The sequence below is a fragment of the Heterocephalus glaber genome, unplaced genomic scaffold (assembly GCF_053883595.1).
Source record: "Heterocephalus glaber isolate CG9 unplaced genomic scaffold, H.glaber_assembly_v1.0 deba00001509, whole genome shotgun sequence".
Classification (NCBI taxonomy): Eukaryota; Metazoa; Chordata; class Mammalia; order Rodentia; family Bathyergidae; genus Heterocephalus; species Heterocephalus glaber.
Window position 1 is genome coordinate 34,905,652 of NW_028258325.1, and position 13,385 is coordinate 34,919,036.

The following is a 13,385-nucleotide window of genomic DNA, read 5'->3' on the forward strand; positions in this document are numbered from 1 at the left end:
CAAGAGATACAGACACACAGTATAAACACTTCTCTTAATAAGGACTTTAAGAAGAAATGTTTAAGAAGTAAGGTTAACTGTGCCTAGAAACCGGGGAAAGGGTTTGTTACAGAGGAGAGTCACCTGAACTGTGCAATGAAGGATGCACAGAAGTTTCTCAAGGGGCAAGAGGAAATATACACCTGAATTGGAGGAGCAAGAATAAAGGCAAGACAGAAGCATATAAGTTTGGAGAATCACAATTAACCAACAGCAATGGAATACTTAGTGTACGGTGGACACTGAGGCTCAAATCTCTCCAGAAATGGATCAGAAGAGAACCAGGTAGCAAAGGGCCTTGTGTGCCACACTCAGGGTGCTGCAATTTACTCCACAGACTCCGTGAAGAACTTAGGGGCTCTTTAGCAATGAGTAGCCTGGGCTGTTCAAGGGCAGAGATTCAAGTCTGGCAAAGGAGTTAAAAACCCTTGCAGCAGTCTGAGTTACCAGATAGGCCTTGATGGAGGCAACAGGGAGAGGGAGGAGGGTCCAAATTCCCTGGGCAAATTTCATTCATTCACTTGTTCATTTGACAAAACCTACTATAAACTTCTATTAAAAGGAAATGAAGCTATAAAGGAATCTAAAACCACTTAGTCTCTGTAAGTACTAAGTACTTAGCCTGATTATATTTATAATATTTTCCCTGTATGTAAAAGCATTTAAAAATAATACTAGAAATAGTGAGAGGTGGAATCCAGAGGCATGGAGATTGAGTGGAAATGGGAGACCAGTTACAGGTAGATCCAAGGCTCCTAAACTAGGTATTGAAGTGAATGGTCACCTCTTTGCCTGGTAAGAACACTGCTTATAATCCAGGAAAACCACTTAGGGTCCCTGTATTTCTAGGCACAGAACAGTTGCTCTCTCTCTTCTTAAAGCTGCTATGTGTTGAGGGCTCACTGGAAGAACCAATAGGCACTCACTTGCCACTTAGTGAATTAATATTTTCATTATTTCCACAGTATTATTAAATTTGCTTTAATGGGAAGGGGAAACTGAGGCTCAGAAATGATTCACCAAAAAGCACAGCTAGCAAATAGCCCATATCTATACTGTAGCCATTTTGAGGGGTTTTTTGTTGTTGTTCTTGCAACAATTCTTTTATCCAACAAGTGACATTATTGATTTATCATTTTTAAAATCTTCTTACTTATAAAAATGACAACAGTGGACTAACAGGATCAGAACTCTATAATCCAACTACATAATCTATTTTGTAGCCTTGTGAGTTACAGTCGCTCCTTGAGGGTTGCAAATTATGCCTGCTTGCTAAAATCTACCTGTAAACCTCCAAATCAACATTGGCAGACATGTATGAAGGATCAGGAAACCTGAGTCACCCGACATCCACATGTCCCAGCTGAGGTTTGAAAAGGAAGATTCTGCCCTCTTGTTTCAGCTCTCATACTGTAAACAAATGTCTTGTCATGATCTATTTAGTGCTACGTTCTTTCTATTTTTGTTAATGGTGTTACTACTTAAAATGGTCTTCAATTGTAGGGTTGAAGTGCTTTTTAATGTACCTAAGCACAAGAAGCCTGTGATGTGCCTTATGGAAAAAAACAGGCATATATTAGATAAGCTTCATTCAGGCATGAGTTTAGTGCTGTTGGCTATGAGTTCAATGTTAATCAACCAGCAATAAATATTAAATAAGGTCTTTTCGAATAAACACACATAAAACAAGGATATATATTGATTAGCTGTGAAAACATGGGAGAAAAAAGAAAGAAAATGCTATGAGCAAAGGCTCTTGGGAACTTAGTGCTGCAACTCCCCCAGGAGTAATTTCTTAGTATTTGCTAATTCAGTGTTCACAGTGATGCTTAAGGACATAACTTCTGTAAAGGAGAACCAGTTGTATTCTGAGAGTGGAACAGGGTAACAAATTAGATATGGAGTCAGAAAGCTTGGATTTCAATTCTAGGTGTACAACTGACCACCTATTGTGGTCTTAACTTATGTATAAATGGGAATGATAAGAGTATCTGTTGTGGGGACATGAAGTTTTAATAAATGGAAAAGGTCACAAGTACACTTTTAGAAAGTTGTATTTCTTACAAAAATCCCAACAATACTACTCTTCAATAAAGGGTACTTGGAAAACTGAATTTCCATATGCAAAGAATGAAATTAGACCTGTATCTTAAAGCATACATAAAAATCAACTAAAAATGCAAAGAAGACCTAAATACAAGATCAGAAGCTACAAATCTATAAGAACAAATAAGAAACGTTTCTGGACACTGATCTTGGCAGTGATCTAAATAGAAGACCAGAAGCAATAAAGCCAAAAGAAAACATAGGGTTAAGGCTCCTAGACACTGGCCTTGGCAGTTTTTTGGATATCACACCAAAAAGCTCAAGCCATAAAAGCAGAAAAAAAAAAACCCCCCAAAAACCAAAAAAAGAAACAATGTCAAACTAAAGAGCTTCTGCACAGCAAACAAAATAACCAACAGATTCCGCTGCCTCCCTTGGAAGCGGAAGGTCCTGAGTTCGATCTCTGGTACCAAAAAAACAAAACAAAACAAAAAAAACAATAGAACAAAACAGCACTCTACAGATTAGGAAAAAATATTTTCAAATCATATATCTGATAAAGGGTTAGTATTTAAAATCTATAAAGAACTCATACAACTCAATAGTAGAAAGCCAATTCAAAAAATGAACAAAAGACCTAATACTTTTCTCCAAAGACATAAAAATGGCTAAAGGTAGATAAAAAGGTGCCTGACATCAACCATTGGGGAATTGAAAAGCAAAACTACTAATGGATCATCTCACACCCTTAGAGTTACTAATTTTTTTTTGGGGGGGGGAATCAAACTCAGGACCTTGCGCTTTCGAGGCAGGTGGAGGCACCACTGAGCCAAATCTCCAGAGTGACTGTTATTTTAAAGTGAAAGTTAATAAATGTTGCTGAGGGTGTAAAGAAAAGAAATTCTTGTCGCCTCTGGTGGGAATGTAAACTCATGCAGTCATCCCTGAAAAATTTGGAGGTTTCTAAAGAAATTAAATACAAACCAGGAGTGGTGGTTCATGCCTGTAATCCCAGCACTCTAGGAAGCAGACCTAGGATGATCCCAAGTTTGAGCCCAGCCTGAGCAACTTAGCAAGACACTGTCTCAAAATAAAAAATAAAAAAGGGCTAAGGATACAACCCAGTCCAAAGGCTCTGATTTCAAACCCTAGTACTGGCAGGGGTAAGACAGTATTAAACACAGACCTACCATATGACTAAGCAATTCCTATCCTGGATATACATCCAAAGGAAATAAAATTACCACCTTATAAAAATATCTGCACTACTATGTTCAATGCAGAGTTATTCACAAAAGCCAAGATATGGCAACAATACAAGTTTCCACGGATGGACAAATTGGTAAAGAAACTGTGGTACTTACACATAATAGGATATTATTCAGCCCTAAAAAAAGAACAAGATCTTGCAATCTGCCCCAACACGGATGAACCCGGAAGACATTATGCTAAATGAAATAAGTCACACAGAAAGAAAAATATGCATGATCACACACATGGAATAAATAAAAAAAATCAAGTACACAAAAATAAAGAATAAAGTAGTTACTGGGGAGCTGGAGAAAGGAAAATATAGCAAAGAAACAAGTCAAATGTTCCAAAGTAATAGATACATAGGACGAACAAGTCTAGAAAGCTTATGTAAAACAGGAGAACTTTATATAATAGAATTATCTTATATTTTGGATTCAGGCTAAATGAGATTTTAGCTATTGCTGCCACAAAAAACAAAACAAAACAAAAGTGGTAACTGTAAGCTGAGGAGTGTCAATTTTTCATATAGTAATCATTTTACTATCTATACGTGTCTTGTGACACCTTGTTTTTTTTGGGGGTACTGGGGATCGAACTCATGACCTTGCCCTTGTGAGGCAGGTGTGGTGCTCCTGAGCTAAATCCCTGGCCCAATACCTTGTTAAACACTTTAATATATACAATGAAATTTTTTTTTTTTTTGGTACCGGGGATTGAACTCGGGTCCTTGTGCTTGAGAGGCAGGTGGGAGAACCACTGAGCATTAAATCCCTGGCCCTACAATGAAATTTATTTTAGAAACATCACCAAATTTATCTTCCCTATATTTGGCACTGAACAAATTTCAAGGTATTCTAATTATGTTTTAGGGTTCTAAGACTGAATTTTTATTTTAGAATCTATGGACTTTGTGTTTAAAGGCAATTATAATTATGCAGTTATGATTTATAGTGTTTCTTCATTCTTAGTGAAAACATAAAGATTGTTGTGTCTCACATTCAGTGGTGCCCTAAATTATATGGTGTTTTACACCCCCTCCTGAGTGCACTCTTAATTTAATGGTAACTATAAGCTATTTAAATAAATATGACTACCCCAACTTGACATTCTCCACCGGGAAGTTCCATCTACCATTTTCTTCTAATAAGTACTCAGCACTTCACATTCCCAATCCAGATCTTTTCTTTTTGTGGTTTTCCTTTAATCTACTTTCATTTGTTTTCAAAAAATTTAACTTTTTAACAGACTTTCTAATTTTCAGTGTGAAGGTCTAATATGAAAGAAAAAGTGCCAATGCCATTTCTTTGGCACTGCAGCTGGGGGGAATCTCCAGGACACTATTTTCTCCCCAGTGTAAGAAGAGAAGTGGGAATAAGATCCAAAGATACCCCTTTGAGTTAGTGAGTGGATCATACTTCACAGGGACGTGAGAGTTGTAAAATCCCAGTGTTCTATCTGCAACCTATCTCCCTGCCTTGGAGACAATGAGCAGTGTTCTGGTTCCATTACATGCTTTCAGGTTCTAGCAGGCATATCTCTGGCAGTTAGCACCCGCCTGGCTGGGGAAACACCATATACTTGTAACCCCAGAGCTCAAATGCAAAAAGAATGGATTTACTATACCTCTTAATTCTCACCCCCAAAACTACTGCACTTAATTGAATTCCCAAACATTCTGAACCAAGTCTTGGCTCTATTGGGGTAATTCTTTTCAATGAAAGAGTGGAAAGAAGACTGATTTTTAACTTGGCAATTCTTTTTTATGTCCCCTTCTTACCTCTTTGCTTTCCAACTTGGTAATTTTTAACACTTGTTTGTTTCTGCCTCCTATGTGTCACAATAAAAACAATTAGGAATTTTCTTTAGCATTTCTGTATTTCTAGATCAGCTACCAAGCTCAGGTACAAAGATAACAGATTAACCAAACAATACAACTTCTACTTATATGTATGTATCCAGCCTTAATTTTTAAGTTATATATGCTTTATTAAACATTTTAATTTAGCAGTTCATAACCATTAACCATTAAATGTGTAGACTAATAGGTACACCTTCCAAAATTTCTTTTTTTTTTGGTATCGGGATCAAATTCAGGACCCTTGGCTTGCAAGGCAGGGACCCCCCCGCCCCAATTTCTTATCCACAGGGTGCATGATTCAAAAGATTCAAAGATAGTATTCTACTAATGACCTTACTGTCTTTTCTAAAGCCCTGAAACACAAGACTGAATTTAAAGATAAAAGTGAAATCGAAACTTTTTTTTTTCAAAGAGTAAAAAAATAATTTAGCAATTCTGAGATGGTCTTGGCCTAAAGACAACTCTACTACTCTGGAAATTTAGTCTTTAAGAAGCAGAAAATATCTCAGGTTTAGCCAGGGGCACAAACAGTCTAGGGCTAGCCTACTTACTGGTTTATCTTTGACCTATTAGTTTATCATTTCTTATTAACTTTAAGGGGGAGTTTGCATGCTGAAAAGAGATTGCCTATTGAAACTTAACAAGAAAGGAGAGACAAATTAATGGAACAGAAGGGACCATCTCATTTGTTAGTACTACTTAAGTCCTACCTCTGAAAAGATGATCTAATTTTAATTTCTATCAATGATTAAGTCTTTAAAAGTACAAAAGCCATTTTAAGGGCCACTTTATGAGCACAACTCAGGCTCATAGCACTTGATTTATTTCAATGTCAAGGCACCACATCTAGGAATCACTTTACTATCAATAGAGACCTCTTTCACTAAAATTACGATCTTGCCTATATTCAAGAACACTGTAGCTGAAACACAGACAAGACAGGCTAGTGGCTCATCCTGAAACCTGTTTGGCAAATGGCAGGCTAAGGACCCCTTGTGCATGCCTATTTTTCCAACTTTTCTACATCATTGGCCAAAAAATAAATAAATAAATAAATAAATAAATTTACACACACATTCGTCTCACCAGCTGAGACAACTAAAAGTAATGAGTTATAGTTGTCTAGCAAGTAGTATGACAGCATACCTGGAATGCTCTCTAATTTCCTTCTGAGCTCTTCATTTTCTTGTTGCAATGAAATAACCTCTTGTTCTAATTCCTGGCATCGAGGACAGTAGCTTTCGTCTTCTTCCTCCTCTTCCTCCTCTGGCAGTGTAGAAGAGGATGGGTGGCCATGCGATTCAGATGTTGCTGGGGAGGTCCAGCCACCTAGCGTGTGCACAGGGGAGGTTGAGAGAGGATCCACATCGGCCAGGTGGCTATACTCACTGACCGACGAGGTGTTTGGAGTTGGAAAGCTCCCCGAGAGCAGGTAATTTTGCAGAGAGTCAGTGAAAACTCTCAAAAAGGCAGAAGTTTGTTGTTTCCTTTGCATATAGTGCATCTCTATGTCTACATTGTCTGAGGTCTGACTGTGGATTCCTTTCCCAATGTGACACTGTTCCTGTCTTTCATTGTAACTAGAGCCTTCCTGCTTTATACAAGAAATCATAGATTGAGAATGGTTGGAGTCCAGAAGTTTTCCTCCACAATTTAAGAGACTAAGTACTCGACTGCACTGCTGGGCAAAGGCATCCAAGATCATACGACTCTCTGAAATGCAAGAAGAAACTTCAGTTACTGACAGACAAAGGCAAAGAATAAGCAAGATCTACAATTTACAGCTTAATATTCAAACATGTTAAAAAATACGTATTTCTATTGTCAAAAATCAAAATGACATGGTGAATCCACTATTAAGAGCCAAACAGCTTCCTGTTTTCTGCCTGAGGAGTCACCCCAGCCCTTCACTGTAACATACAGCTGGACTGTAGCTTTGAGAGCACTATATAGAGATTTCTTTTTCTGTGGCATTAACTGGCCTGCACAGGTCTAAGCTCACACCTTTGGCTTCATTAATATCCATACTCTAATGAATTGAGCCAGCCACTGCAGACTCAATGCCTCATTGATAGGAGGGCTTAAAGCAATCATTACTTCTATTTCTGGAGTGCCCTCATGTCCTTGCTATTAATCACCTGATACAATCCCTGCTGAGAATACGTAGCTCCCAGATGCAAACTGGAGAAGAAAGATAAGTCTTTTTGAAGAGTGCACTAGAAATCTAAGATAAAACAAACAGTGAGTCCACAGGCAAAGGATGAACAAAACAAAACTGTATTTGTCATCCAATATCTGCTGTGTTCACTATTCTTTCTTTTAATTTACCTCCTAATTTGGATTTTTTGTGAAAGGCAATGTTTGGGCTGACCTAGATCAGTATCACTTGGAAATCAGTAATGTCTCTTTTTAGAGCCACTTCCATGAGATTGCCCAATCTCCTAAAATGGCATAAAGTGTGGGTGCCAGGTAGCTCACGCACATGAATTCTAAAGCATATTAACTATCAAGCAATGAAAAAGCAAACAGAAACCAATCAACTCACTGCAAAAGCAAACAAAGGGGAAAAACTCCCAAATTGTGAAAATGTTAACGTTACAGTCTTAAGATTCTTGAAAACTCACCCTAAATGTAAATATTACAAGGTAGTTTCTCTTCTTTCCTGCTATGTCCTAGAATGAGCTGTTACAAATACAGAGCTTACTTGCCAGTCATATGAGGATGCCTCTTATTTCCTCTTCCCCTTACCCAGAATAATGGCAACAAGTAAAATACTGGACATTTTAGATGCCAGTAACTCTTGTTTATAATTGAAGTGCAACTAATTACAGTACTCTCCCTGAAATTGTTGACTAATTGCTTCCCCTCCCTTGGGGTGGGGGACTTTTAAGACAAAGATTGGAGATGTTTGAGGGCTTCTATGGGACCATGATCCAGAACACTTGTAATAAAAAACCCTCTCTAGAAAATCCAGGCTATCTAACTAATGAAATCACACTTTAAGAACCTCCACACAGCTGGGCATGGTGTGCATAAGAAGCTGAGGCATAGCCTGGACAACTTAGTGAGAGACCATGACTCAAAATTTTTAAAAGGGAAGGGGGTAGGGATGTTTTGAATCCACAGTACAAAATATGGGGGGGATACTATTTCCATGTAGTATTCAATGTTCCACTTGTTTTTTTTCTGAGTATTCTTTCATGAAGTAACTAAGGTATTGAGGGGAGAGAGGTCCAAATGCCATGTTCCAACTATTTAATAAAGATATACAATATAGGTAAAGTGCATAGCACAGTGCCTGGCACACAGGACATATCCTTCCCCTATTCCTTTACTTCCAGCCAATCTTTTCAACTTGGTGAGGTACCCAAGATCTAGGAATTTCTTACTCAAACTGCTTCCAGGGCCTATGCTGGCCTCTTCCTTGAGCTATCCACACTAAAACAGATCATGGTGCCAGAGGTTGAAGTGTGGGCTAGGGCACCCACATGTGTGTATATGAGATGCCTCGATGGCAATGGGAAAAAAGGGGCACAAATTGGCTGAAAAATCTCAAAGTCAAACCTGGATGTTACGAAGGTATATTCATCAAAACAGGTGAATACAACATACCTTCACTCATTAGCTTGACTAATGCTTTTGAATTATTTAGTCCCACAAACATCTGAGTGCCATTTCTTTATAATGACTTAAGCTAAATAAAAAAGTAAAAAGCTGAACTACACAAGTGGGTAGGTTTAAAGATATTGCACTCTCATTTTTTTTACTTTCTGTTTTTTTGTCCTTTTATTAGTAAAATCAAAGGATGATATTGATTGGAAATGCTAATTCTGGCACAATAGCAGTTTTCATTCATTTTAATCCTATAATCCCATTCCAGACCTAAAGTTGTATTTACTGTTTGCATTTTAATCAGCAAAGACCCAGATGATTTATAGCCCATACACCTTTAACATAACCTTGATGAAATGGACAAATATGGAAGGAAAGGCTAAAATAGGATTGCCTAGAAGGAGCTGCTTGAATGTATTTGTTCAACGTCCTACAAAACACTCAGTAGTTTTAATCATATTGATAAATCACATTAAAGGACAGATTTTAAGGGGAAAAGTCTGACTTAGGGACAAGCATGATTTGTTTTCTTAATTGAAGGATAAACTCAACATGCTAGGACAAAAATCATTACGTAATATACTATATTATGAAGATAATCTATTAAAGTGCACTCAGAATATCAGAAGATAGTTACAATCATAAAATTGTTCTTGCCTGCAGTGTTTAAAATGCTTCATTCTGAATGAATTTGTTCTCAAAATTGATAAATACAAAAATAACAATTGTAAATCCTTAGTTGAATTTCTCTTCAATACTCTGAAATATTTGAATAGCATTTTATATCTTAACATTGATACATGAAGAAATATAAGAAAAACTATTACTGTTACAATTGATAAGGAAAATGGCAACTCTTCCCACTTAATTGCACAGGTACTGATCCATGATTCTTAACTGAGGAAAATGTGAACATCTTGATTCTTAACTGTTTTTTTTCCTAATCATAGAATGCTCCACACTCGAGAGATGGCAGCAAAGTACAAAGTCAACAGCTTGCAAAAGGGGTTTTAAAACTGTCCACTTTATTTCTAACTCTCCTAAAATTAAATGCTATAAAATGTTAATAAATCACAAAGCACTCTAAAATGACCATTTCCCTCTAACTTATTTTTGCTTTATTGTGCAACCCGTTGGGAGATAAAATCATGCTGCAAATTGTGCCTAGTCTTACTCCAAAATCTAAAACCACGATTATTTTTTTCAATTAAAAAATTCATTTATTGAAATTCTTCTGGACTTAAGTGGCTTAATCGATCTTAAACCTGGTAAGTGATTAAGAGGAGGGATAGGAAGTAGGCAATCAAACATAGTCTCCCTACTTAAAGGTTCTTCTTTGTAAGGAAAGCCTTGAATGGAATGTGCCCATCACAACAGATCCCTAGGAGAATTCCGTTTCTAGGAAGATCACAGTACTCAAGATTAGTGGTAACCTTTTTAGTCCAGTGAAGGGTGAAATATATTAATATTAAAAATGTAGAAGTAGAAAATTTTCAGTAACCTATCATTATGTAGCCATATATTATGTCTACCAAAAGGATTTCCAAGTAGTTCAAAATAGATGATTTCCTTAAAACACTGATGTAGCTTCTTTTAAAGAGAGGACTTTATAGCTTGGAAAATAGAAGAAAATGTATCTTTGGAAGCTTCACCCTGTCTTAAATCAATGAAGGATGTCTTTAAAAAAAAAAAAATGCCATCCAATTTTTTTTCATAATGGCAAACATCAACACAGCAAAACAGGATGCAATTTTTCTAAATAAATAAATCAATGATGTGTCAAAAATTAACAGATGAGTTAATATACTCGGTGCTATCAAAACCAGATGGTGCTCTAATATTCATCCTGCTCAGTCAATCCCTGAATATTTTCTGGACCATCGGTATATAAAATAGGATGCTGCTATTTGTGATGGCAAACAAAAGCAATCATGCCTGCCAAGCACATACTATAACAGGCAGCATTTCAGCTCTGCTAGACAGAAAGTAATTAGAATGCTTTTAATGTCCAAAAGAATGATGCTGATAGGCTGCCACAGATGTGTAGATTTATGAATATTTATATGGTGGTTTATAGCTGACACTTTTATCAGTTGAAGAAGATAAAATATCTGCCTGACTCAAAAGCTTGACAGTCAGGTTAATAAAATCTCATTAAAGAGAATGACCTATGCAATTATATAGGATTTATTGTAATTCATTTTTGATTGTACTCTGCTTAAAGATGCAATTTCCCATTTCCTGATGCCAAATTTAGGCTGCATATCAAGATCTATGTGGGTTTTAACTCTAACCCTCCCACAGAGGAAAAATATGCTTTTAAAATCATGGTGTACTACCCCTTTTAAGGAAAATTACAGTCTTCATGAGATTTTATAAGAATGTTGAAAAAAATCTATTTTTAATCACAAATTTCTCTTCTCAATGGTTTATGGCCCTTAATGGCACATAAACCTCACTTCAACCCTTTCATCTTTTCACATTTCCCCTGGACGGTCTGTTAGGTCTCTTCTAGTCTGGACTCACATCATCACAACATTGATGTTTTGACCATTTTCAGTTTCCTAGGTGGGCTAGGCCACTGCAATTGCACTTTTGTGAGTGTGCAACAGGCAAAGCACCACTCCATCCCCACCTCATGTGTTTAAATGGCTGTGGATTGAACACAAGCTCATTGGTTCAAAGTAGAACCATTAGTTCCTCAAAGAACCAATCAGATCTTCAAGTGGCTGTCCCTCTGATGGCCACTCACATCACCGTGCCTGTTCAGAGATGGTATTGCCTATCAATGATTAATATCATGACCATAATTACTGATGTCTAGTCCTATGACTTTTTTTCCCCCTCAGACTATTTTCCTCATTGCATCGAAGAAACCTATCATCCAATTCCTATTTTTTCCAACAAGAAGCATTAGACATCCAGCTCTATGTTATCAACTTTATTCTATGACCTTGCTAAGAAAGAGGAAGGAGAAAGAAAGACATGCAGACAGGCCAGCTGGCTGACCTCAACAATTATAGGCACTATAGGGAAGTTAGAAAAGCATCAAAAAATCCCTTTCACACCTTTAGATTCAGTGATGTTGACTCCTACCTGTGGACAGAGACAAAATAAGCTCAATAGCACATTACAAGAAACACTGAAAACAAACATTTAGAACAAGATAAGGGGGAACCACACACCAAAGAAACAAACAAACAAAATTCCACATGAAGGAAAGACAGCAAAGACACTTCCAGAGCAGGAGGAACCATAGAAAGGATGGGTAGCAAGTGCTGCAGAAAACAAGAAACAATACTGGAAATGTGATAGGAAAAACAATTTGAATCTAGGGATGAAGGAAATGAGAGGGGGTAGATGTATAGAGCACAAAGTAAAAGGCTGAAAGACAGCAATGCCTCAAAAGAGAAAGATCAAAAATTGAACTAGGAAAAAAAAAATTGAACTAGGCACATAAGAGGGAAATCCCCAATGCACATGATAGAACCGAGTATATGCAAAAGAGAAGCAAAATATAGTAAATGGGCAAAGGACCTAAGCTGCTGGAAAACAAGATAAAATAAACAAGACAGACAACATTAAACGAGGTAATAAACACGGACATGAACAAGAAGCATAGGAGAATAACACTTCAAACCCAGAGAGAAAACATGAACCTCATTAAGGGAGAAAATAAAAAAACTGGAAAATGGGGCAAGTAGCCTAACAATGAATATAAAAACACAATGGGCTACCTTGCGAAGAGCAACTAGAAAAAAGGGGAAAAAACCCTACAAACAATAAGGAAGCCCACATAAGAATCTCACTCAAAACTCAAATATCTTCAAGTCAGTGAGGGATGTGACAGAGTCTTTACTATAACCTGTAATTAGATTTTCTTTCACAAAACCAATCCCTCATGTGTCAAAATATTGACAAACAGTAGAACATTTAGCATAGGCATCTATTTCATTAGGGAAAAAAAATTCCTCAGATTCAGTGATAGGTAGAATTTGGGAGGAGGGAGTATAACGTGTAATGAAAGGCCTAAATAGGAACTTTTAGTTCTGATAAGCCCTTAAACGTGGCTGTGCATCCCAAGGGAGCAGAGAGTGCCCTTGGGTGCAGGCTTCAGCCTTGGCCTGGTCACGAGCCTGTGTCCCTCCCAAAGCAGCCAGGCAGTGCGCTGGCTTTTGGGGTGGGGACACCTGCACTCTTGCACCCAGGATGGAGACCAACCACGAGCTATCTGCAGGAGTGGAGCCCAGACGCTATCGAGGGTCAGGAGCCCGCGCCAGGCAGGAAGTGTGGGCTGCAACGTGGGCAGCGGGGACCTGAATGCCCGGGGCTGGGGAGGGGCGAGATTCCCCCAAACACCCGAGTCCACTGTAGGGGCGGTGCGGAGGGGGCCTGGTGTCGCACGTCACGGCTGGACTCGGGGGTGCCTGGGGGGTTGACCCGCACAGACCCCGCGACAGCGTGCACAGGCAAACACCAGCGCACAGGAAAAAGAGAAAAAAGGGGCGAGGGCAGGAGCGCCCACCAGAGTGGACCTCGAGCGCAGAACACCTCGGAGAGGTGGAGGGGACACACC

General features: G+C 38.1%; 1 protein-coding gene across 2 annotated transcripts in view; it reads right to left on the reverse strand.

Annotated features, from left to right (window-relative positions):
* The window catches only part of Bend4 (BEN domain containing 4), a 38,514-nt gene that overhangs the window by 23,703 nt on the left and 1,426 nt on the right, over positions 1-13,385 (reverse strand). For both annotated transcript variants that reach the window (XM_021262417.2, XM_087187534.1), the window contains one exon: positions 6,344-6,910. In XM_021262417.2, coding sequence (XP_021118076.2) covers positions 6,344-6,910 — 567 coding nt within the window. The remainder of the gene's footprint in view (positions 1-6,343; positions 6,911-13,385) is intronic.